The sequence below is a fragment of the Ambystoma mexicanum genome, chromosome 1p (genome assembly GCF_040938575.1).
Source record: "Ambystoma mexicanum isolate Mex_15411 chromosome 1p, UKY_AmexF1_1, whole genome shotgun sequence".
In the NCBI taxonomy this organism is placed as follows: Eukaryota; Metazoa; Chordata; class Amphibia; order Caudata; family Ambystomatidae; genus Ambystoma; species Ambystoma mexicanum.
Genome location: NC_090921.1, coordinates 334,138,326 through 334,162,561, shown reverse-complemented (window position 1 = coordinate 334,162,561; position 24,236 = coordinate 334,138,326). Strand labels below are relative to the sequence as shown.

General features: G+C 46.1%; 1 protein-coding gene across 1 annotated transcript in view; it reads right to left on the bottom strand.

Moving 5' to 3' along the window:
• Positions 1 to 22,944, bottom strand: part of LOC138480982 (uncharacterized) — a 50,326-nt gene extending 27,382 nt beyond the window's left edge. The window contains exons 1-2 of the mRNA XM_069612849.1: positions 22,590 to 22,944; positions 21,914 to 21,990 (exon numbers count right to left, since the gene is read on the bottom strand). Of these exons, the coding sequence (XP_069468950.1) occupies positions 21,914 to 21,990; positions 22,590 to 22,944 (432 nt within the window). The remainder of the gene's footprint in view (positions 1 to 21,913; positions 21,991 to 22,589) is intronic.
• Between the last annotated feature and the right edge of the window lie 1,292 nt (positions 22,945 to 24,236).

Sequence of the window (24,236 nt, the reverse complement as noted above, 5' to 3'; positions counted from 1 at the left end):
ATGGGTGTGACAGTCCTTTACCACTGTTGGGAAGCTACCAAAGTGAAATGCACTGAGTGCAACGTTGTACTCAGTCATGGACTACCTGGACAATACTCCTACAGGACCACCTCCATGCTCCGCACCACCCAATCCAACCATCGCAATGCTCTCAGAAAGGCTTTTTTATCAAGTAGTAGGCTGTCTTCCTCCACCTCATCTTCCTCAGCCAATACTGTAAACACAGCCTACTTCTGTGGGACACAAAATCCCACCAGCTACCTTGCAAGCAATAAAAGAGGATGTTGATCCATATCTTTTGAAGACAACAGTCCTCTGTATACACTGCAACACACCACTCTGCAAGGGGGAACAATGGCAAAGTGCTTTTGAAGCTATAATCAAGGAGCATGAGAAACACTGCCCCCTACCTTAGATGTAACACATGCGCAACATCTTCCCCTGTCCACCTGCTCCTCCAAATCAGTGCTTGGTTCCTCTTTCCTCATTTACCTCCCCACCTTACGTTCTAACCTCTCCTAGCATTTTGTGTTATGCTAATGGGAATAATGTGGCGTTCATCCCCGTACCAAGGACTGATATGGGGGTTAACGGACTGCCAGCCAAGTTATTGCCCAGGTGAACCAAGGGCAGATCACAAGGGCTCCGGACCATTATTCCCCTGTTCCAGACCCTGCAATAGGGGAGGTAGGCCATTAGCACCCCTGGTTGTTAAAATGGTAACCTGGGGTGCTAAAAAAAAAGACTTTTCTTCTTACACTGGGACGAGCGTTGCGTCACATTGTAGGAAGGAAAATCCTTTTCCAAGATGGCCACCATGGAAAGGGAAGGTGGGGCCCCGTACAGAACCCCTCTTCCATTATCATGGGGGCCTGCAGATGGCGAAGAGAGAATCCTATGACCATATTACCACAAGTACATTTTTTTTCCCTTTCACACCTATCCCAATTTTGAAAAACGTTACCACATAGCCGGTCCTTAGTGGACATGGCCACTTTATCCCCATTGGTTGCCCCTCGTGGTCATGGCCAGTAGCCAGATTGTCTGGGTCATGACCTTTTGCCATGACCCGGACAATCTGTTCATTGCCAATGGCCACAGGCTATATATACTTCAGTCACTAACTGTATTTCACGATTTTCTGTACCTACTTTGTGACACTTGTCAAAGAATTAAACACTGACACATTTTTCCAAACCCTGCTTTCAGGTCCTCGCCAATGCTCCTTACACGAGTTTCCATATTTTATTTTTTTAAAGTGTCAAAATGTACATACATACAATAGTCATATAACTTAGTGAAAGGTAGCTCATACTTTCCAGGGTACCCTTTAAATACAGGTATCCCTATTCACACTCACACCAGATTAATAGTTCACCTCTCTAGGGTATTAAGGCCAAGAGTCTTTATCTTGCAAGGATAACACATTTAATCTTTACAGAAAATGAGGATGGGGGCAAAAGACTCTGTTCCCTGACTGGCATTCTATCCTTCTTCCGTGGCTGGCTCCTCCAGACTGGTGCTAAGCAGGCACCTTATATACTGTTTGACTGGGTCACTGGATACGGGCATAGCTCATATAAAACTGTGCTTCCTCCTTACAAGGGATGCTGTAGTCTTCCTTCTTGCATGGCCGGGTTTCCAGTTAGGCCAAAACTACTTAGCATACTGCTGCCTAGTTGAGGATAAATTGTTGCTCCTGTTTATCATCTTTTGCTATATTATAAACATTTATATATAAACACACCTTCCCACCATACTCTCCACACTACACTCAATACACTCATATTTTATCTGGCCCAGTAATTCTCCTTAAAAACTCATTTTCCCATACTGTTACATCGTGTGCATGAGCCCCTGGGTGTTTTGATGGCAGAAACAGCTGCTGAGTTACCTTGTATGCTCTGCCAGAGCTAGCCGGGCACCACAAAATGGCTGTAGTCTATTTTTAGCACAGGCTGCATTCCATTTGGCACAGAGCTCTTTACCGTGCTTTGAGATTTTAAAACTACATAGAATAACATTTACAAGTGTTTTCAGCTAATGGTTTGTACCTTATATTTAAATGCTAACTATCTTCATTTAGTGGCTGGCCACGTCTGTGTGTGATTATTTTTGCATGAAAAAAGCTTTCTCAGTGCTCTAGTCTTTAGAGAAACCTAATTGTAAAACACTTGGGGGGTGCAGGAAGGAGCTAGCCAAGGCAACCCCACTTGACAAAAACCATTCAGACTCTGCACAAACATTCAAGGTTGGTTCTCAAATCTTTCTGAAAACCTTTGTCCACATTTGTCAAACGTTATTAAAGTTATAAGCCATCTAAAAATGTTAAGATCCCCCTCTAATTAAGCCCCCTCTTGACAGAATCCCAGGAAACCTTGCAAAAACATGTATATCTCGATCCAAAATCATTTTGCAAACTTTTGTACAGATTCATCATATGGCACCACATTTATAAGCCATTACAATATTTTGAGACACCCCGTGTGATTTTATTCCCTCTTGACAAAACAGCACCACATTCAGAAACAAGTCTAGAAAGAAAAAACAAAACTTCATGCAGTTTCATTGAGTAGCGCCAAAGTTATAAGCCATCAACAACTGCTTTTCACCAACCCTGTAATGCACAAATAAGCATAGATGCCCTCGAACATCTAAAATGTTCGCGGACAACAGAGGACTTCCCCGGACTATTTACAGCCACCACTGAAGAAAACGCCTATTTTTTGGCTTTTTAAGGCTATATCCCATCGCATAATCATCACCCCTCACCTCTCCAAAGATTGTTTGATATGTTTGGCAAGTGCAATGTTGTGTTTTCCAATATGCTTTTACTGCGATGTCTGCGGACAACGGGCGTTGTCCGCGAATCCAACATGGCGGGCGTTTCTAAAAATCGGACACAGTTCACACTTTTCACCATCCAATTGGTGGACACGTCTGATGTCCGCAGACCTCGCATCGTCCCCTCGACCAATCGGAGGTCCGTCCATCGACCGAACAGCAAAGTGAGTCAGCGGACCAAACCCAGATATCCCACATTTTTTTAACCTACTTTTTGGTTGTTTAAAAAAACTACTGGACGGATTTACAGCAAATTTACAATAGTACGCTTTCGAGACCAAGCTGCCACTCCTGCCACAAATTCAGGGAAAATCCGTCCTGCGGTTTGGGCTGTAGACATGAGCACAATCATTTTTCCATTGTGTCTATGGGAAAAACCACCCATTTTGGCACTCCTCTGTAACTTTGCCCCCGCTTGACTAAACACCTCACCAATGTTTGCAGGATCGATCTGACGGGGCCAAATACTTTTGTTGAAAGGTTTTGTGAGGATTCCTTAGGGGGGGTGAAGTTATAAGCCGCCCAAAAAGTGCTCTTCCTATGGGTTGAGCAACTTAACCATAACTACAGGGCCGCTACCGCTATATTATGCATTACATAATTCAAATGAACTTAAAATAAAAACAACAAGTTAAACTGCAGACTGAGTGATGTTTCAGGCAAATAATGCTGATGGTTATTTTTGGGTCCTGGAATTTAATTTTATTTCATTTGAATTAAGCTTTGAGGGTTGTGTGGGTGGTCCTGGGCTAAGATATTATTCTTGTTTAATGCAGAAAATATTACAGAATAGAATAGGATACAGTGTTGTGAAAATGTTTTAATAATTCTTTTTTTTCCTGAAATAAACGTTATTTTACTTATAAAACAATGAGGCTTCCAGTTGTGTCCTCTGGATAAAGGACAACTCAGTTCGTCATTTATGTCTTTAAAAATAGAATTCAAAAACAAAAGTGCTCAAAAAGAAAAAATATATTTTGAGTGATCAAACCACGATGAAAACTTGTCTGAATTCTGCAATTCCTCCTAATTGATTCTGCTTATTAACTTCATCTTGCAGGTGTTTCTTGATAAATGTCTTCTCCATAATCCTACAGATACCTTCCAAAAGATGATCTCGGTCCATCTTCCATCTGTAAATGGTGATCGTTTCATAATTAATATTTCTGTAGTGGAGTCTCTCCCGGATCTTCTAGTTTCTGTTTGCATTGTGTAAATTATTCATTATTATTGCACGTTTCAAAGGTTCTTCCTGGAAGCAAACGCCGGCATCGGCGAAGGGACGTGACGGCTCAGGTATGTTAGGGTGTGTCAGCTCTGGACGTCAGGACACATGTGGTTTTATTTGCTGCCTGTTACAATACCATTTCCAACGTCCTTATATGTAGAACTCAGAACAAACAAACTCTTAAGCTAGAAGAGGAACACATGCACTTTGGTAAACAAAATCAGACAAACTAGAGACGTGTGAAGGTACGTCATGGTTTGCTGTGAATGTGCACAATAACAATTAGTAAGACTGTCTTTCTGGAAAGCTCTGCATTTGTAAACTAGTGGCAGGCGGGAGTCCTGCTGGCCCGAATGACGCAGCAAACAACCGAACAATTTTCAACACACCTTTCATTAATACAGTCCTTTGAGCACTGTATCTACCAACAGCTACAGCCGTGTGTCAAAAAATAACAGCCTGCCCCACCAGTCAGAACACAGATTCAGTCCAACAAGAGGAACAGAATCCACGTCACGCAGGGTCGGACTAGGGCATAAAAGTGTCTCGGACACCATTGAAAAAAGTGACCCACAGTCGCAAATGGCAATTCATTCCTTTTGTGACAGACTTTCTAGTGCCGTAGGCTGGGAGGGTTTGATAAAATCTGATACAGATTGTGCATTTTAAAGACTATGTAGTCAGTAATACTGGTCATAACTACTAGCCGCATGGTGAAGTAACTTATCAAACTGTCTCATATGGGCCATAAAAGTGGGCCACTTTGACCAGAAATACTGCCCCACACTAGCATTTTGTGTTTTTTGGTTCAGGCCTTGCCCTGTTGCCATATAGGCCAGCCCGAGCCTGTATGTACGTTACGGGGCATCCTAAAAAGCATCGCAGACACCAACTCACCCAGCAAATTCATCCTGCTGGACATTCTGGCCGTCTCCCCTGCTATCAGTCAGGAGATACAAGTAAAAGGAGTAGAGGACATTGGAGTAAAAGGAATTGCCCTATTCTGGATCGCTTCATTCCTGCACGAGAGGATTGAAACAATACAAATAGGCCCAGTGGTGGAAATGGAACAAAGGCAAAGGGGAATCTCACAGGGGCTGAGGGGGGGGTGGAGTTTGGAGGAGGGGACAGAGTTCCGAGGAGGCAGAGTTCAGAGGGGGCAGAGCTGGCAGTTGAGCTTGTCTCAAAGGAAATGTTCAAAATAATAGTTTACAAATGGTGCAATTTGTTTCATGCTGCTACTTTTCCAAACTCCACACTGCGCATCAAATCCACCTTAAATCACTTCCATGGCAGTCATGCACCCAAATGAATGTTATCTTTGCAAACTTTAAAATCGCTTTGCGGCCCCATCATCTGAGGAGGCACAGTCTCCAGGATGGCAAGAACGCTTGCCACATGACGTCCTCAGCAAATATTGACAACTCACTTGCACTCATCATCACACCTCCTCACACCCTGTTTGGCTTACAACAATGTTCTGCTTTATAAAGATGACTTCAAACGTACACAAATCATAGTAAGGTACACACACAAATGTATAAAAATAAGGATTCATATATTTGTGTGTGTACCTTACTATGGGTTGTGTACTTTTCAAGCGATCTTTTATAAACATCTTTTATAAACATAGCCACCCCATCTTGGGAGACTACAAAAATGACAGAATCCATTTCAAGGAAAAGGCACCAATCATCGAGTCCCCAGCTTCGTGTGTGTTAACCTGGTCCAGCGGAAGCTGGCGGCTACACGCGAAGCTGGGGGCTTGGTAATGTATACTGTCCTTTGTGTGCTCGCACAGAGCAGATTAGATCACTGAGCCCAAGTAGAGGAGGAGCCAAAATCCTCTACCGGAAGTCCCGCCCCTAAATTGCCTATATGTTGGGAACAGGAAATGGTGACAAGCAAGACACCTGTAATGATGGCAATAACACAAGCAGCCTTTGAAGCAAATTACACATTGAGAAAGCCGTTGTTTATGTATCCACGAAGAGCTGACAATCTCTTGGGGAAGATGGGGAAGATGCCTGAAGAGCGAGAGAAGATGGATTAAAGAGCAGACTGGTGACGTCACGTGACGTAAAGTGGCACACCGAGAAGAGATAATAGAAGAGAAAGTAAAGAGTACATATAGAATCCGGTGACGAAGTAAGAATCGAGTAAACGTTCACATGTAAAATGAAGATTACACATGCAGAAATGCATGGAAGAAAAGGCATTATAATTGTACAGATGCTGTAATGCAAGTTCACTAAGTAATCATAAAGGCTGGAAATATGTAGTGAATAGATTGCGGCGATGCGCCATGGTATATCTTTGCATAAGAAATCTAGATGATTCCACATCGTGTTTTAACAAACTGGGACCCCATGAGCAGGAAAGCTGTAGTGTGGCGCAGTTAATAAAAGTAGCTGATGAGCAAGAAAGAATTCAAGAGGGCTTGGGTGGTCCAGTGTCCAAAGGCCAATGCAGCCGAGAACTGGTTGTCGAGCTTCAAGAGATGCAATGAATAGAAGAGATGGGCCAAGCCCCTGCCAAGGTACAACAAAAAGACAATGGGCCTCATTACGACCCTGGCGTTAAGGGTTTAACGGCGCCGTAAAAGGTGTCGGCGCCGTTAAACCCTTAATGCCTGATTACGAGGTCCCTTTGCGGGACCCGACCTTAATGCCTGCTTTTAGCAGGCGTTAAAGTAGGGTGCCGCAAAGGGACCTTGGTGCTAAGTACGGTGCCGCAATTTGCGGCACCGTACTTACCGCCTTCCCCATTCCCATTGAGCCCTATGGGGCAAAAATGGGAATGGGGAAGGGCCCATGGTGAATGGGGAATTACCGCCCCGCCAACCTTGGAATGGGGCGGTAATTCCGCCATTCACCATGGCGGACCCCGGCATGGACCATGGTGCTAATAGCACCATGGTTTAGCGCCGGGGTCGTAATGAGGCCCAATGAGTGCCAAGTTTTATTCGCTTTAAAAACATTAAATACAGAGAAGAAGCTCGAAACGTGGTCTCCAGTCAGATGGAAATAGATTTGGGTGGACGACGCTGAGGCGAGAAGATGAGAGCATGCTCACACTCCCTTTTTATTCCCAGGAGTTGTGAGACTTGCAAGGCTATGTTCAAAGGCTAATTGAATGACAGAAAGTAAGAGTGATGATAGATGCTGTGTTAATTGGGTGGGGTGGCATGGTCAAGCCCAACCCACCAACACCTGGGGTACCAGCTTGCGTGCTGCTAGCAAGCGGAATATTCCAGAAGGGTACATGATTGCCAACCTATTATATAGGGCCACGTATCAAAGAACCCTATAGTTTATGAACCAATAAATCGTTGTGTATTTTATAACGATGAAGATGACTTGCACTAGAGGAGGGCTTAGTTGCCAACGTGACAATAGAGACCCAATCACACCTCAATACCCCATAGTAAGTATATGTAGATGTTTCCCGTCATCCAACCACAATCCAGTTTAAGTTTTACAGTTTGCTACATAGTGTGACGTCAGTGATGATGAAGTTTTACTATAAAAGCGTGCTTTTATGTAAATCGTTGAGACCTTGGCATGAGACGTCCGTTGATGTCCGTTGTACTCCCTGCTTTAGAGAATTGTTAATAAAACAGCATACCTTTTGCCAACTTCCTGAATCAATCTTTTTTAAGATTGAGTAAATTCTGCATCCCCAGCTATCCTATAGGAGTGCCAACTCGTCTTAGAGGGCCTTCACATGTTCACATCTTTGTCCGTCGGCAAAGCTGGGGGCTCGTTAATCTAATCTACTCTCTGCACTGCATAGATTAGATCACTAAACCCACAGGTTCGCTGAGGGTCAAAGAAGATTCAGTGACCTGGAGAGAGGGTGCATAAATGATTATCATGCAGGCCGGGTCATGAGATTTGGTTAGACATCTGTTGCTGGTCCTCAGACCCAGCGAGAGCCCGTCCATTGGCCACCGCTGCAAAGGCCATTGCAAGTCACTTCCTCCCAACCTGACATGCAAGGTACCACAGGGATCAAGTCTCTCACCTCTGCTCTTCAACAGTTACCTGACCCCGCTACTGGAATTTATTAACAACTGAGACATCAATTGTTTTAAGGATGCAGGTGACACACACACCATGTAAAAGCTTGCAAATTACCCTACAACCAACAATATGGACCTCAGGATATGCCCTGCACATTTGGAGACTACAAATATAATGAACCCAACCAAAACAGAGGATAGCATCTGCAGAACAACACCAACAAAGCCCACACCAATCTACTGACCAGATGAAATGGGTACCTGCCCTCTCCCTGCAACAACTGGAATTACAGCGTGAAGCCATTGTAAGAAGCTGCTTCTTCCAGCTGTGTACTACCTAACACATCATGCCCTACTTGGCCTTTATGCAAAGGACCATGGCAGTTATCACACTTTACTCTCAAAAGTAGACTACACCATCAGTCTCTCAACAGTCTCTCAACAGGCTATAAAGAGTTCAAAATGCAGCAGCCAGTGTGCTCTAGAGATACAAACACATCACCCTTCTTCCCACGTACCTCTTATCAAACAGAGGATTCATTGCAACACCCACTGCATCTTTCATGACAGGGTCCTTGAATCCATCACAATTTAATTTGCTCACTATCAACCACCGGAAGCGCTTCGATCCAACAATAATGCTTTGTGTAAATTGTCTTTTTTACACAGCCACATCCAACCAGCTATTAATAAGCCAGACAAGTTTTTTTTCAATCGTCAAAACATTTTCCATTCCTCCCTGTACAATTCAGAAAACCTTCAATTCAACTCTCTAATGAGGTCAATGTTTTTTTCAATTTCCAAGATCATGACAATTCAAGAAAGATTACATTATGCTGGGTCATTGGACTCCTCATCGGAAACCACTGATGCCTCCCAGCCTAGTTGAGCCTTAACTTTCAAGCAAGTATATTCCTTATTACAACAGTTGCAGCCTACAGTGACGAGCTCAGGAGTGTTACCTGCTTTAGTCATTCCTATGTGAATGTTACACAGATAAAATGTAAGTCATCTCAACCCCAGGGGGAGTTTTTTCAACTCCCGCTATGCCTTGAAGAAATCAAACAATTACTGCTGATAATAAAATTCAACTAAATCCATGCAAGACCTAGATAATGCTGATGCAGCCTACATATCTTTTTAATGTTAATAATGCTTTCTTATATTTTCATAAAACAGCACATACAAATCCAACTCAATAAACAGCCCATAACCTTTTTATCCTACCCCACACTCCATGGTGTAGAAATCGCTTCTGGACAAACTCTGTACAGGGTCCACATGTCTCTAAAATCTAATAAACGGAACGCCTGTGGCTACCCCTTTAACAACAGGGTCACGTCTGATCTTCTGTTCAAGGTGAGCTACAAATCCTCAGAAGGAATTACAATGCTCTTAGAACAGTATTTTAGTATGAATAGTGACCATTCCAGATCTCTCGGTGTCTGGTTGTCATGCAGCATAACCGTGATTTTCTCCATCTCATATATTTACCCTGTGTTGTGGGCCCACTCTCTATCATTAGGTAAGGTTTACCTTTTTCCAAGTAGTCCTGAAGCAAACCATGGCTGCCAACAATGTAAAATTGGTCATGTGAGGAATAACCTCCCACCCATCTTCACCTTTTTCCAGCCCAAATAAAGCCAACATGGGGTCTACCTCTTTCTTCCAATTCCTTGCTTCATCCCAGGACCTCTTTCGAGCAACACTGTACTCTACCACATGATTTGATATGGCATTTATAACATGCCTCTACTCAAGAGTTTCTAGGAGCGACAAGACAAGAAGGGGGAAACAGAGGGAAGGCAAAAACAACAATCTTACCAGGCCTTGTGTCATTCAGATCGTGCAAGTGCAGGGAGGTGGGAGGGGAGAAGTGACAAGGGGGGATAAGGGAGAAGTGCAGGTAACTCATTAAGTGCAGCCAGCGGGTGGCTCATAAGTGCAGAGAGAAGGGACTGTAGTGTTGCAGATACAGACCATAAGTGCTGGGGGAGCCCGGAGGCAGTGCGAGGCGACTGGACGTGCACGAGCCTGGGCCCTGGTTTCGAGGGTAGCCAGGTGACCAGTGCTTGGAACAGTCGGGACATCAGCAGGGGAGAGGAAGAGAGAAAGCGGAAGTGAAAAGGAAGGTCTTGGGTTGCTTCCGGAACCGGAGGTGGTTCTCCTGAAGTTTGAGAGAGGCAGGGAGGCTGTTCCAGAGGCAGGCCCCAGCCAAAGAGAGAGATCTGCCACCCACTCTCTGCTTGGAAAGTGGATGAGCATAGAGCTTGAGACGGGAGATGTTCAAGAAGAGAGAGTTGGTGGTAGTGCAATCCCAGGCCCCAGAAAGGCTTGTGGACAACACAAAGGGTCCTGAACTTGATCGTTGCCGCAACATGGAGCCAATGCAGAGATTTCAGAGCTGGAGAGATGTGATCCCTGGGCTTGAGGTCAAGGACAAGTCTTGCAGTCCTGTTCTGGATAAGTTGCAGAGGTCGGAGAGTAGAGGCAAGCAGATTTAGAAAGAGGTAGTTGCAGGAGTCTAGCCTAGAGAGGACCAGAGCTCTGGAGACAGTGAACTTCTGGGGGAAAGTGAGGAAAGGAAGAATACCTCTGAGGAGGTGCAGCTGATAGTTTGAATTCTTAGAGAAGTCAGAGATGTGTAGAGAGAAGGAGAGGGTGGAGTTGAAGATGACACCAATGTGCTTAGCCTCAAAGGTAGAAGCAGGAAGAGGTCACAGAGGAAGAGTCTAAAGCCAGACTGGTGGCCGTGGAGACAACCAACAGATTCAATGTGCAGATTAGGCTGGAGATGGCCAGCATTTCCAAGAGTTTGCCCAGGAAAGGAGTGATGGAGGTAGGGCAATAGTTAGCCAGAGAGGAAGGATCGGCAGAGGGCTCCTTTAGAAGGGGTGCACATGTGGCAGAAAGTGTCTCTCTCCCCACCTTTTCTCCAGCATAGGGGTTCACCCATAAGCCGGGAGGATAGCTCAGAGGCAACACGTTTGTCTAGGATGCAAGACAACACATAGCAACACAGGTCCGAATCCCGGGCTCATGCTTAGAAACTCAAGTTCCATTCCCAGAACCATTTTTCCATCTATTTTCTAGTTCCATAGTATTCTCCACTTTTGACACAAGTAATGTTGAATTAAGATTCAATACTTTTTCCATGGGTGTTAACTCCCTCTGAGTTTCAGGCTTCTATTTACCCACCATAATCACCCCCTTCAACTGTAAATAACGGAAAATTGACAGGTTCCGAATTTTAAGGAGAGACTCTAATTCCTATATGGAGATAAATGTTACCCTCACCCCCCAACAGCTGGCCTATCCTCTATAAACCGGCCTCAAACCACTTTTGAAACCTCAGGGGTCCGGGAAGGAATCTCTGATGGGAAGAGCCCATATGTCAATCAGCATCAAAGACGACATAGTGTCCCTCCTCAGGGAGCTCTGTTTCCTCCAAATACCCCAGATTGTGCCCAATGTGCAGTGCTTCCAAATTCTTTTTGGTATTCGCACCAGTGGAGGCCCATTGCCACTCTCCTACTGTCATAAGTCTCATGCAATGATCAACCAGTTAGTGTGATACCAGAGCTTTCATTTACGTGGCTACATAGTCAGTCTTTAAATCTGGCAGACCTACACCCTCTAAGTCTTTTGGAAGAATGAAAGTGTCGTAAGGGATTCTTTGCTTCTTCTCCTGCCAGAGGAAATTCATAATCCAGCCCTTTCCTTCCTTCAGCATCCCTTTTGGGACCCTTGCCGGCAGCATCTGAAACAGGTAGAGGATTCTAGGTTGCAAATTCACTTACAAAACATTAAGTCTGCCCATTCATCTTAGCCCAAGAGTCTAAATCCTGGCATATTCTTGCAAATAATGGGGGAAGTTTGCTGTGACCAAACCATCCAGGGTCCTCGTCACTACTACTCCTAAATATATTAAAGTATCACTTTTGATCTCTAACGTGAGTGATTCTAGATTCCTTCTATCTGTACCTGGCTCCCTGCTGATGGGTAAGAGAATCAATTTGTTCACATTTATCTTGAACCCGATAAGGCCTCACATTCGTTAATGGTCGTCTCTGCTACAGGAATGGTGGTGGTGTAACAAAATATCAGCGCCATACATTTCCCCCTTACATTGTCTATCGCCCACCTCTATCTCACCCCTACTACTACCCCAATGGGGGCTGCCGTTCCTTGTCCCCAGCTGGAGGATGTACCCGACTGATCTTCTCTGATTCACTAGCACTCATGCTCCTCGGGTCTGGATATAGCGCCCTTATTCCATTCAGGGCCCTCTTCCCAAAGCTGCATTTCTTCATTACTTCATAGAGGAACCCACAGTTCACCCTAATGAAGGCTTTCACTGCATCAATCGCATGGAGCACCGGGTTCCCTATTCCCCTTAGCCAATTCCATCATATTTAGAATTTGTCTCGGTGTATCTGCACCCTGCCTCCCTGGTATGAATCCCACGTAGTCGGAGTGTACCAGTGTTGGTATCAGCCCCTCGAGTCTAGTGGCCAGTGTTCTAGTGAAAGTTTCAGCATCCACATTTATGAGAGATATTGCTCTATTGCTCTATGGGAGATACATTTTATGGGGTCTTTACCCTCTGTTATGTATCACTGAGATTAATGCTTGCTGAAAAGATGGGGGCGTTCTTCTAGTGTCAAGGAGATAGTTAAACAGTTTAGTTAGACCGGGCACTAATGCTGTGCTATATCCTTTGTAAGACCCTATTGTGAATCCGTCTTCTGGCACTTTTGTATTTGTATTTATTAATTTTTATATAGCGCTTTACACCAAAGCCCTTCACATTACACCAACAAAATAACAATGGAAGCATGAATATGAAACTAGAATCAATAAAAACCTTTCCCGCCAGCATTCTCCTATGGCTACTTTAATCACTTCACATGTAATTTGGGATTATAATTGCGTATACTCTTCCAGATTCAAATTTGTTAGAATGATCTTATCTAATTATTCCCTAACACTCCTCGCTGAAACATCTCGTTTCCTTTTGAATAGTTCTGTATAGAACCGTGCAAAGCCGCTAGTTATGTCTCCTGGAGCCAAGTAGACTCCCCAATGTTGATCCCTTATAACACATCTTTCAACTCTCTGTGCACTATGACTGGCTACTAGCAGTGAAGCTGCCTTATCACCCTTTTTGTAGAATGTTTGTTTGAGGGCCCACAGTTTCCTTACCATATCACCAATTCCCAGTGATTTCAACTATTCTCTCTTCTGCCTAAGAACCGGAAGGATGTCTCCTGTATCCTCCTCCCCTCCCTGCACCCATGCCTCCAAAAGGCCTATCTCTCTGCACAACATATCCTCCAATAGGGCCCCCACCATCTTCTTCTTAGCCCCCTCCCTTATGAGAAGGCTGCTCCAGGTTGCCTTCACTGCCTCCCAAACGCTGCAGACATCCACCTCCCCTGTATCATTTAATTCAAAGTATACTCTTCTTTTTCAAGTTCCTTCGCAAAGACCCGATCTCTCCAGAGAGTGTCATTAAACCTCCACATGGAATAAAGTCTGTGAAGACCACTTACAGCAACTTCCATGGTAATCAAATCATGATACGTCCAACCTACTGATTATATAACACCATTTCTTACCCTTCCTTCCATCCCTTTCTCTAGCAGCAAGTAGTCTATTCTAGTGTACGTGCTATGCGGGGCAGAGAAAAAGGTAAATCCCCTAGCCCCTGAGTTCATAAGTCTCCAGATGTCCGTTAAGCCACGTGTGAAAATGATCTGAGTGCAGAGCTTTGTGTTGACCTCAGGGTCTGCCTGTCCATATCTGGGTCTGCCGACATATTGAATTCTCCCGCTTTAATAATCAGATCCTCTCCCATTCTTAGAGTAAGATTCAAGGCTTGTCCCCAGAAGGCAACCTGCCCTTGGTTTGGGCAGTACATTGTCATCACTGAGATCTTATCCTCAGCCATAGTGCCCTGTACTCTAAGGGCTCGGCCTTCCATGGCTCTAGTGACCTGCATCCCCTTGAATAATTGGATTGCCTTGTGCCACCAGTGCCCCTGAAATTTTCAGGTCCTCCCCCGCTCTCAGCCTTGTTTCCTGCAATAATATGTCCAACCTCATTCTTATGAATTCCTTGCAACCAAGGCTCTCTTGGCAAAATAATTTAAGCCCTTGATGTTCTATGTCCCCACCTTTAATTCCCCTCTTTTTAAACCTACTGCTATAACTGCCATCGTCAAATTACTTCACCCCAATCCCGTAGATCTATCACATTTCGTCCATGTATATGCACATATATTCTGCTTCCAAAGAGCTCATCGGCTAATGATCTGTACCATTTCCTTTCTCCCTTCCCATCCCCCCACATCTCCATCCAAAAAGTGAACAAACAGTCCACATAACATGAGGCACCCATTTTAAGATGGGCCACTACACTAGGATCTGCACCCCTTTGCTGCCAATTTACTTATTCAACTCTGTTCGTACCTCACCGATACTTCAGAGTGTCCAGTGCCCCTCCCCCTCTCTTGTCTGCCATCGCCAACCTGATTAAATCATCCAATGGTATCAGATCACATTTTCACTTCTTGGGGGGCAGTGTTCCCATTCTCATGAACTTCTGATAAACAGTGTCAGTCCTCTCAGAGGCTCTTATTTTTCCATCATCCCAACACCAGTCTCAGGGGTTCTCTTTTTCCTCTTCACTGCTTGAAAGGTGATGAAGTGTTTGTGTCGCCTCTGTCTCTGCGATATCCATCTTCATATACTCGAATATCAATAGAAAGGGTTAGGCTAATCGATATCTGATGCCCCTAGCTGCCAGCAAGAGCGTAGCTGAAGGCAATCCATTCTCCTTGAAAGCATGAGGCTCAATAAGTCATGGTATAGCCTTATTGTCTCCCCTTCAAATTGATTTCCCTATGTAGTTTTGCTTTAGCCGACCCATCTGCATTTTTGACTGAATAATGGAACCTCACCACCATCGACTCTGGACCTTTACTGCTGTGTGGACCTCTTCTATGAGCTCTGTCAATCTTTATATCTTTACCACTTTCCTCCTTAAATAGGGCCTCCAAATTTCTTTAACCTTTCTTTTCACATCCTTTGGCTTTTCTCTCACCTGTTTCTGTTCACCTGTTCCTTCAGCCCTAAAATCCACAAGTTGTGTTTTCTTTCCCTTTTTTTCAAATCATCAATTTTCAATAACACCTCTGCTTCCCTAGCTTCAAGTTCCAATAGTTGGGTATCATACCTAATTTCCAGCAAGTTGGCATTGAGATGATTACTTGCAAATCCTTCCACTCCATTCTCTAGAGTGTCCACTCTCCTATGCAGGTCTTCTATAGAGAACTGGATATCACCAATAGCAACTGAATGTCCTGCAATATGCCAATGAAGTCATCCTTCATAGCAAGATGATTACAGGCTGCATTATTAGATACCATCAATAGCGACACAGCCTTTATGGAACTCTATCCGTTTGCTAAATGATTAAATGAGCAGCAAAGCTCCAAACACCAAAGCTCTCAGTGGGGCCCTCCTCATGAGTCATACCTTAATATAAATAAATTTGTCGTACCACTCCAATTGCCGTCGATCAGTGGGTGAGTATGCTAGTTATACGTCTCCTGTGTGGTCGGTGGCTCACCTCAAGGCCTGACCTCACCCGCCAAGGCACCTGCCCCTGCCGCTCATCACACTGTGTGCCAAAGGATCACTACTGCTGTAGTGATACAGAAGCCATGCTGTACAGAAGCCATGCTGTAGGCACTATTGCTTCGTTAAACCAACCTGTCTGCTACGGCTCTACAAAGAGACCACACTGCAGGTTACCCAGCTCGGAAGACAGTTCTCTTCTGCACTGTCATTCCTGTCAGGGGTCTGCACTTGTGTGTAAACACCATGGATTACATCATCCTCTGTCCGTGTGTTCCACAGCACAGATTCCCGGAGCACGGACAGCAGAGCCAACTTTTCCCGGCCTCATTTTTGATTCTGAACACCTCCTCTGTGTTTCCAGGATCTCAAATGAACGATTTTCGTTTGGGAAGATCTACGCGTCTGGTACCACTCTCTCCCGGAGTGGAGAGTCCCTTTTGTGGCCTGCTTCAATACGTAAGCCCTGTCAGTACTGTCTATGTATCAGACCATTAGTTTCAACTGTTCAATCCCAAATGGAGGATCGACTGGACTTTTCTCATCCACCTCTGCACCTTATAGAGAGGGTATAGCTCGCTAAGTACCTCATAACTCGGCAGGGAGAACTGGAGCTGCGTTTCATGCAACTATTGATTGGTTGATTGATATGGTATTTATAATGCACCTATACACAAGTGTTTCAAGGCGCAACCAGGCAAGGGCAGGGAACTAGGGAGGACAAGACAAACGATCTTACTAGGCCAAGTATCATTTAGATGAAGTGCAGGGGAGAGGGTACGGTGAGAAGTGCCCCCAGAACAGCAGGGCTCTGAGTTAAGTGCAGGGAATGCTAGGACTCCAAGGGGAATCACAACCCGGTAGTGAAAGGGAGGCCAGGCGGCAGTGCAGGAAGGCCAGCAGGCAAGTGCAGGGTGACTGGACGGGGGAGGGAGCTGGTGTCCTGTAAGACTCAGAGGAACACCAAGCAGCCAGTCAGCAGAAAGCTGCAGGCGGAAGAGAAGGTTAGTAGGAGAGAGGAAGAGAAAAAGAAGAGGAGAAAAAGGTCTTGAGGACGAGGGCAGAGAGAGGCAGTGAGGATGTTCCAGAGGGAGGCACCTGCAGAGGAGAGAGATCTATGCCCCAATCTCTGCTTGGAGAAGCGACTCACCTGCAGGGAGTTAGAAGTAGACGAGCGGAGGGCTCTAATAGGAAGGTACTTGGGAAGAGAGAGTTGGAGATAGCGAGAGCCCATGCCCCAGAAAGTCTTATGGACGATGCAGAGGGTCTTGAACTTGATGATCCTTGCAGCCACCGGGAGCCAGTGGAGGGATTTCAGTGGCAGAGGGATGTTGACATTTTATTTGTATTGTGCTCATACACAAGTGTTTCAGAGCGCGACGAGGCAAGGGAGGGGAACAAGGGAGAACAAAAACAACAATCTTACTAGGCCCAGTGCCATTGTGAACGTGCATGTGCATGGGAGAGCGAGAGGGGTAAGTGCAAGGGAGGGGGGGGAGAAGTGGAAAGTGCTGAACAAAAATAAAAAATAAGTCAATAAGACTTGAATAAATAAATACATTACAAAGGCAACAAACAGTGGTAGTGCAGCTAGCAAGTGGCAAGTGCTAGGAAAAAGGCAACAGACTGGGTGTGTCTGAATAAGTGTAGAAAAAGAAAGAGGGGTGACTCTAGGGTTACAGATACAGAACCCAGTGCAAGGGATTGCCTGGAGGTAGTGCAGGTGGGTGGCAGGGTGAGCAGGTACCTGGGCTCTAAAGACAGAGGGAGACCAGGTGCACAATGCCAATACAGAAGAGATAAACAGGGCAGAGGAGGAGAGAAGGCAGAAGCAAAGAGGAAGGTCTTGAGGTGCTCCGGAACTGGAGGTGGCTCTCTTCATGTTTTAGAGTAGCATGGAGGCTGTTCGAGAGGGAGGCCCCAGCTGAAGACAGAGACCTAACCCCAGCTAGTTGAGGGAGTTAGAGGTGGAGGAGCGAACGGCTCGAGAGGGAAGGTATTTACGAATGGACAGCTGAAGGTATTTTGGACCCAGGCCCCAGAAAGCCTTGTGGACGATGCAGAGGGTCTTGAATTTAATCCTTGCAGCGACTGGGAGCTAGTGAAGAGATTTCAGGGCTGGGGAGATACGATCCCAGGGCTTCAGGTCAAGGACAAGTCTAGCAGTCCTGTTCTGGATAAGGGCGGAGGGTAGAGGCAGGTAGATTTAGAAAAAGGCTGTTGCAATAGTGCAACCTTGCGAGAACCAGGGCTCGAGAGACAGTGAACTTCTGGGGGAAGGAGAGGAAAGGCAGAATACCTCTGAGGAGGTGCAGTAGGAAGTTTGACTTTTTTGAGACATCAGAGATGTGGGCAGAGAAGGAAAGCGTGGCGTTAAAGATTACCCCAAGGTTCTTGGCCTCGCAGGTGTGGGTAGGAGGAGGGCCAAGGGAGGCTGGCCAGAAAGTGACAGGAAAGGAGGTTAAAGGTGTGCCGATGAGGAGGATCTCAGTCTTGCTGGCATTCAGGCAGAGATCATTGGTGGCACACCAATCCCGAATGGCAGATAGGTAGTAGGAGATGAGAGAAGAGGTGGCAGAGGGAAGCCTGAAGATGAGTTGAGTGTCGTCAGCATAGCACTGGAAATTTGAGCAGGAAAAGGTAATGCAGTGGGCGAGAGTTGCCAGGTATTGGTTAAAGAGTCAGGGTGAGAGGTTGGACCCTTGGGGAACACCGCAGGTAGAGAGAGAGAGATAGAGGAAAGGGAGGACCCAAGTTGGACCTGGGAGGGTCGGTCATAGAGGAAAGAAGTCAGCCAGACCAGAGCCTGATTGGTGATGCCCAGGTTGTCACTGAGACGGTTGAACAGGATGGTATGGTTGACCGTGTCGAAGGCAGAAGAGAGATCGAGTAGGATGAGGACGGAGGGAATGTTAAAGTCAAGGTTGGATAGCAGATCTTCATGGATGTTCAGGAGAGTAGTTTCCATGCTTCTGGCAGCTGTAAAGACAGGCTGATGGTCGGTGGAGACAGCCAACAGAATCAGAGTGGAGGTTCAGCTGAGAGATGGCCAACCTTTCCAGAAGTTTGCCCAGAAGAGAAGCAATGGAAATTGGGCGATAGTTAGCCAGGCAAGAAGGATTAGCTGTGGGTTTCTTGAGAAGAAGATGCACAAGAGAGTGCTTCAGAAGGCAGGGGAAGGCTCCTGAGGCAAAGGAGAGGTTTCAGAAGTTGGCCAGGGTAGGAGCGAGGGTGTCAATGTGGACCTTTATGGTTTTAGAAGAACAGGGATGAACCTGTTTTGACAAGACTTTCATAGATTGGACTTGTCTAGCGACCTTGCCATGGGAGAAAGAGGAAAGGAGGAAAAAGAGGGTGGAGGGGTGGCTGAAGGAGGGTCAGAGTTCATAGAAGGAGGGAGGAGAGGAGAGGCAGGGGAGGAGAGGGTGGACAGGATGCCCTGAGTTTTTGAGATGAAGCGAAAGGCAAGGGCCGTGCAAAGGGCCAGGGAGGCGACAGGAGAGGTAAAGACTACAGCAGGGTTGGCCAGCTCGTTGCAGATTTTAAAGAGTTTGGCCCGGTAGATGCCACAGAGAAACAGGCTTGGATTTGGGCTCTCTTCTTAGTGTGGACAGAGATTCGGTATTCCCTTTGGAGAAGGCGACAGGCCAGTTTGTCAGAGGACGAAGAAGAAGCCCTCCATTTCCTCTCAGCCACCCTACATTTATGTTTAATTGCACTTAGCTTTGGGCTTCAAACGGATCCTCGTGGCTGGGGCAAGAACATCAAGAGTATTGGAAATGAGTAGAGCATGACTAAGGCTGTGTCAGGATGTGAGTCAGCCAGAGGTGGAGGGGGGAGTAGGTGGCAGTGAAGGCCTCCTGTGACACAAGCTTATGGGCCTGATGTCCGAGAAGGTAGGTGGCAGTGTTGGGGTAGACTTGGCCTGGGGGGCAGAGAGGGAGAGATGAGCGGACAGGAGGGAGTGATCGCTCCAGGAGAGAGGCGTGGCCAGAGGGATGGAGAGGGGGAGGTCAGAGGAGATCAAAACAAGTGTGTGACCTACAAAGTGAGTCGGGCCAGAGGGGAGGATAGAAAGGGAGAGGGAGTACCAGAGGTCACGGAAAGTACAGAGGAGGAACAAGGAGTGTCAAGATGTGTATTGATGTCACCAAGAAGGAAAAGTTGAGAGGTGGAGGCCAGGAGGGAGGAGGAGAGGTCCTCCCACTCAGAGAGAAAAGAAGTTATATGACCAGGTGGCCAATAGATAGTAGCCACGGTGAGAGAGTGGCTAGGAGAGAGAGAGAGCCTGCAGACAAGGCATTCAAAAGGGGAGTATGTCTGCATGGGAATGATATAGGCAAGGATCCAGTCAGGAAAGATCAGGGCTATACCCCCTCTGGACCAGGTGGATCTGGGTGCAGAAAAAATCTTGTAGCCACCAGGGATGAGAGTGCCAAAGCTTGTGACAGAGCTGGCTGTGAATCATGTCTCAGTAAGACAGAGGACATCAAGGTAAAGTTCTTGCAGGAGGTGGCAGATGTCAGAGCAATGTTTGACAGCAGAGCGAGAGTTGAGAGTGGCTAGATGAAGGAGGTTGCCAGCCTTAAAAACCTTTTGGGAAGGGGTACAAATCAGAGGTATACCCTGCGAAGGTGAAGAAGGAGCCCGAGGTGGGGCAGAGGAGGAGGGAAGAGAGGCCAAGGTAGCCAACAATGAAGAGGGGGGGCAGCAGGAGATGAAAGGAAATTGATGAGGCGAGATTGACCTGAATTCCTTGGACCATGGCGGTGCCATTAAGGTAGACATTAATGATGACTTAGAGGAGTTGAAGGCAGCCGTGAGAGCTTGCCATTGGGTGCCTCAATTAATGGAAGAGGAGGAGACAGGACAGAGCACAGAGATCATATGAAGAGTCCATAGATCAGGCAGAGGAACGAAAAAGAGGATGTCGGTGAGTGTCTGTCTGGCAGAAGCACTGGAATAAGTGGGAGCAATAGGGAGACCAGGTTTGGAGGCCAAGATATCCTTTTTGAACTTCTTCCTACCAGATTTAGTGAGAAGGGAAGGATAGTCAATGGAGAAGCACTTGGAAAAGATAGAAGAAACAGAAAGCGCCATGGCAGTGGTAGCGTGAAAAGGAGGGACAAAGGAGGAATGGGGAAGGGCAGTTAGGAGTGGAACAAAGAGATTGGTGAAGTCACTGGGCCAGCAAGTTACAGAGAAGCAACAGATTACAGGCAGAGTACAGAGCAAGTTTGCAGAGTGCAGCAAGATTTGACTTTTAAACCACAAGCAAAAACAGCAAAAACAACAACATCACAAACTCCTGCAAAGGAAAGGTATGGTTATTACTATGCACTCAAGGTCCACAGAGAATGGTCCCTAAATTAAATTGTCCAGCCCTAAATTGTCTGGGGCATTTTGCCCAATAGTTCAAGTAAAGTTCCACAGAATCTTTGAAGAAAGAAACAATGCAGGTAGGGTCTCTGGGGTCCAGTGAACGGTTCTAATTGTCAGAGTACAAGTTAAACCAGCTAACAGAAATAGCCCCAACTTTCAGAAGTCTTGCACAAGCAAACTATGGCAAAGCAAATATTGTTATAATAAAGTTTATCATAAGCCTACAGGCTTATAATGGGAGGATAGGGGTAGGTAAGAATCACTGTAACTTACCCCTGTACTCTGATTTGCTTTTCCTGCTGATAGTCACAGTCCTCGATGCACAGGGCTCGCAGGTTCTAGCTGATCTCCGGTTGGTGTCTTTTACTGTTGCAAGGACTCTTGAATGAAGATAAAGTAAAAATAAAATGGTATATTCAAGACTGGATTTCAACTCAGGAGGAAAGGACAGTCTTTGAAACTTTATGGGACCTCTTTCCAAAAAGAAAGCTGAACTCATTACCCAAATACCTTGAGTTCTTTCCCAACTGGTACTACAGGGATCAATTCATGAGATTTAGATTGAACCTATTCCCGACCAGAGAGATACTGAGTCGAAGAAGAAACAGCACATGTGGGGCGGCCTGCAGATTATGCAAGGAAGATGAATCTCTGGAATCATTAAAACACCTGGTACTGTTCTATGAAGGATACAAGACTGAGTCTGATGACAGAAATATCCAAGAAATATGGTTCAAGATCGATGGAAGACTGGTGGCGAGAATTTTTATGGGGGAATAAAATCCCACTTACCTTGGCACTAGTGACATTACTACTGATAGTTTTCTTTAGAATTAGAGTAGCAAATGATGAAGTGAAGTAGCACGAGCCTGTGCAACAAAGAGTGACAGTGGAGTAGTTTGAAAGGATTTTTGTGTTTTATTGTATTAAATGGCAAAAAGGTTTTCTATATTGTAGAACCACATAAAGCCAATAAAATTAATATAAATAAAAAAAGAATGAAGAATGCAGCAGAACCTGATGCAGGACCACCCTCAGGAATGTCTCGGGTCAGGAAAGCGATTTCGGATGGTGGTCACCACAACACAGTGATGCAAAGGGACTCAACTGCCATGGTCAGACTTTCCCTCTTATCTCGGGTCCCCTTAAAGCTGGGATGCTGAAATTCCACAGAGGTGAGTCTTGTAAAGCCAGCCTAAGATCCCCAAAGTTCCAGGTCAAAACTCAGAACAGTGACTTCGGCAGCATGGTAGCACAAACTCGAAGCTCGTCAGCCACAGGAGGGTCCAGAGACACTGCTAAAGGCTCTTCTTTGCAGGGTACCGAGCAGACGTCAGGAATGGATGTTCCTGTCACGCCTTGGGGGATATGACGGGTTTGGAATCATTGGCGCCGCGGTCCGCCATTGAATGTTCCTTCACGTCTCCCCGTACGACCTGTGCAGGTCTAGTTCTTTTGCTTCACGCACGTAACCGGTAGCACTTATTCTGCTGCTTCCGGTTCACGGACACGTTGCAACGTTTCCTTGATTTCGCCTTTGTTGCCAGTGCTTGTGCACTTTCTTCCGTGCGGTTCTCCACTTCCTCCTGGTCCTTTTCCTCTGTATTTCTTCCCTTTGGTTTCCGCTTATTCCTGCCGCCGGTCCGCTCCTTTCTTTCCTTCCCTGCCCCTCCTCGCTCTGTTTTTTGCTTTCGTTCCATTTCAGACTTCTCGTCCGTTTCCTTGCTGCCCTTTGCTCTTCGAGTTTCCTCCTCCTTGCTCTTTACTTTCCCTCCTCTTACTTTCTCTTTTGGCCCGCCTGTGTACCGGACCCCTACTTGCATTTGGACTGCCTCTGCTATTCGTATTGCATCATCTGCTCACCTGTGTATCGAACCCCTGTTTGCCTTTGGAATGCCTCTACCATTCGAACTGCATCTTTTTGCTTACCTGTGCACCGGACCCTTGTTTGCCTCTGGACTGCCTCTGTCATTCGAACTGCATCCTTTTGCTCACCTGTGTACTGAATCCTTGCTAGCCTCTGGATTGTCTTCTATCACGTCTTGCATCTTCCTGCCTTTCCGTGGACCTAAGACCGCTCTGCTCCAGCCTGTGGAATTCTCATAGGGGTTTTTTATGCCATTGGCTTTTTCCCCTCTTTGACGGTCACGGAGGATCGTCCACCGTCCCACCTATACGGTGGCACAGTGGCGTCCTTCCATGGACGTCCCTATCTGCATAAAAAAAGGAGAGACCCAGGAGCAAAGAGAAAAGGAAGCCAGAACAAAAGACAAAGGTGAGGTGGAAGGGGAGGGAGTTGAGACAGAGTCCTCCTTTGAGGAAGAGGACATAGCAGACCCTTGTGACAGTTTGCAACGCTCAGAAATCAGCATGGCTACACCTCAGCAGATTCAGGAACTCGTAGCAGCCATACAGAACCTGAATTTAGAGGTACAGAATCTCAAGAGTGCCAATACTGCCTTACAACAACGCCTGACGGAGAGAGAGCGCCCTTTGACAGATCTACCACCACTTCCTTTGGTGTCCGGTAAATTCGATGGAGCACCCAAAAGGGTTAAAGAATTCTTAGATGCTTGTAATCTTCACTTTTCATTTCGTGCTCAAACTTTTGCTTCAGATCATGCCAAAATTGGGTTTATGATTACCCACATGACCGGCAATGCCCTGGCATGGGCCACCCCTCTAGTGAATCAAACGGACCCAGTCATGCAAGATTACAGCGCCTTCAAAACACTGTTACAGCAGACCTTTTTGCGTACTGAGAGTACTTTTTTAGCGTCTGAAGATCTTCTAGACATCCGTCAAGGAAATTCTGATCTACTAACCTACATAACAACCTTCAAGCAAGTCGCAGCTGAAGCAGGATGGCAAGAGCAAGCGCAGATTGCCATCTTCCAACGAGGTCTAAGGGAAGACCTCAAAGACGAGCTGGCCCGGAGAGCTCGACCTACTACCTTTGATGATCTTGTCACTGCTACTCTCCGCATCGACTTGACGGAACGCCGAGCAGAGAAAAAGAAGTCCAAAGCCTATGGATCTCCTCCCTTGGATCCCCTTCCTACCATTTCTTCGTCTTCCTCGCAACCAAACAGAGAAGAACCAATGCAGATCGGGA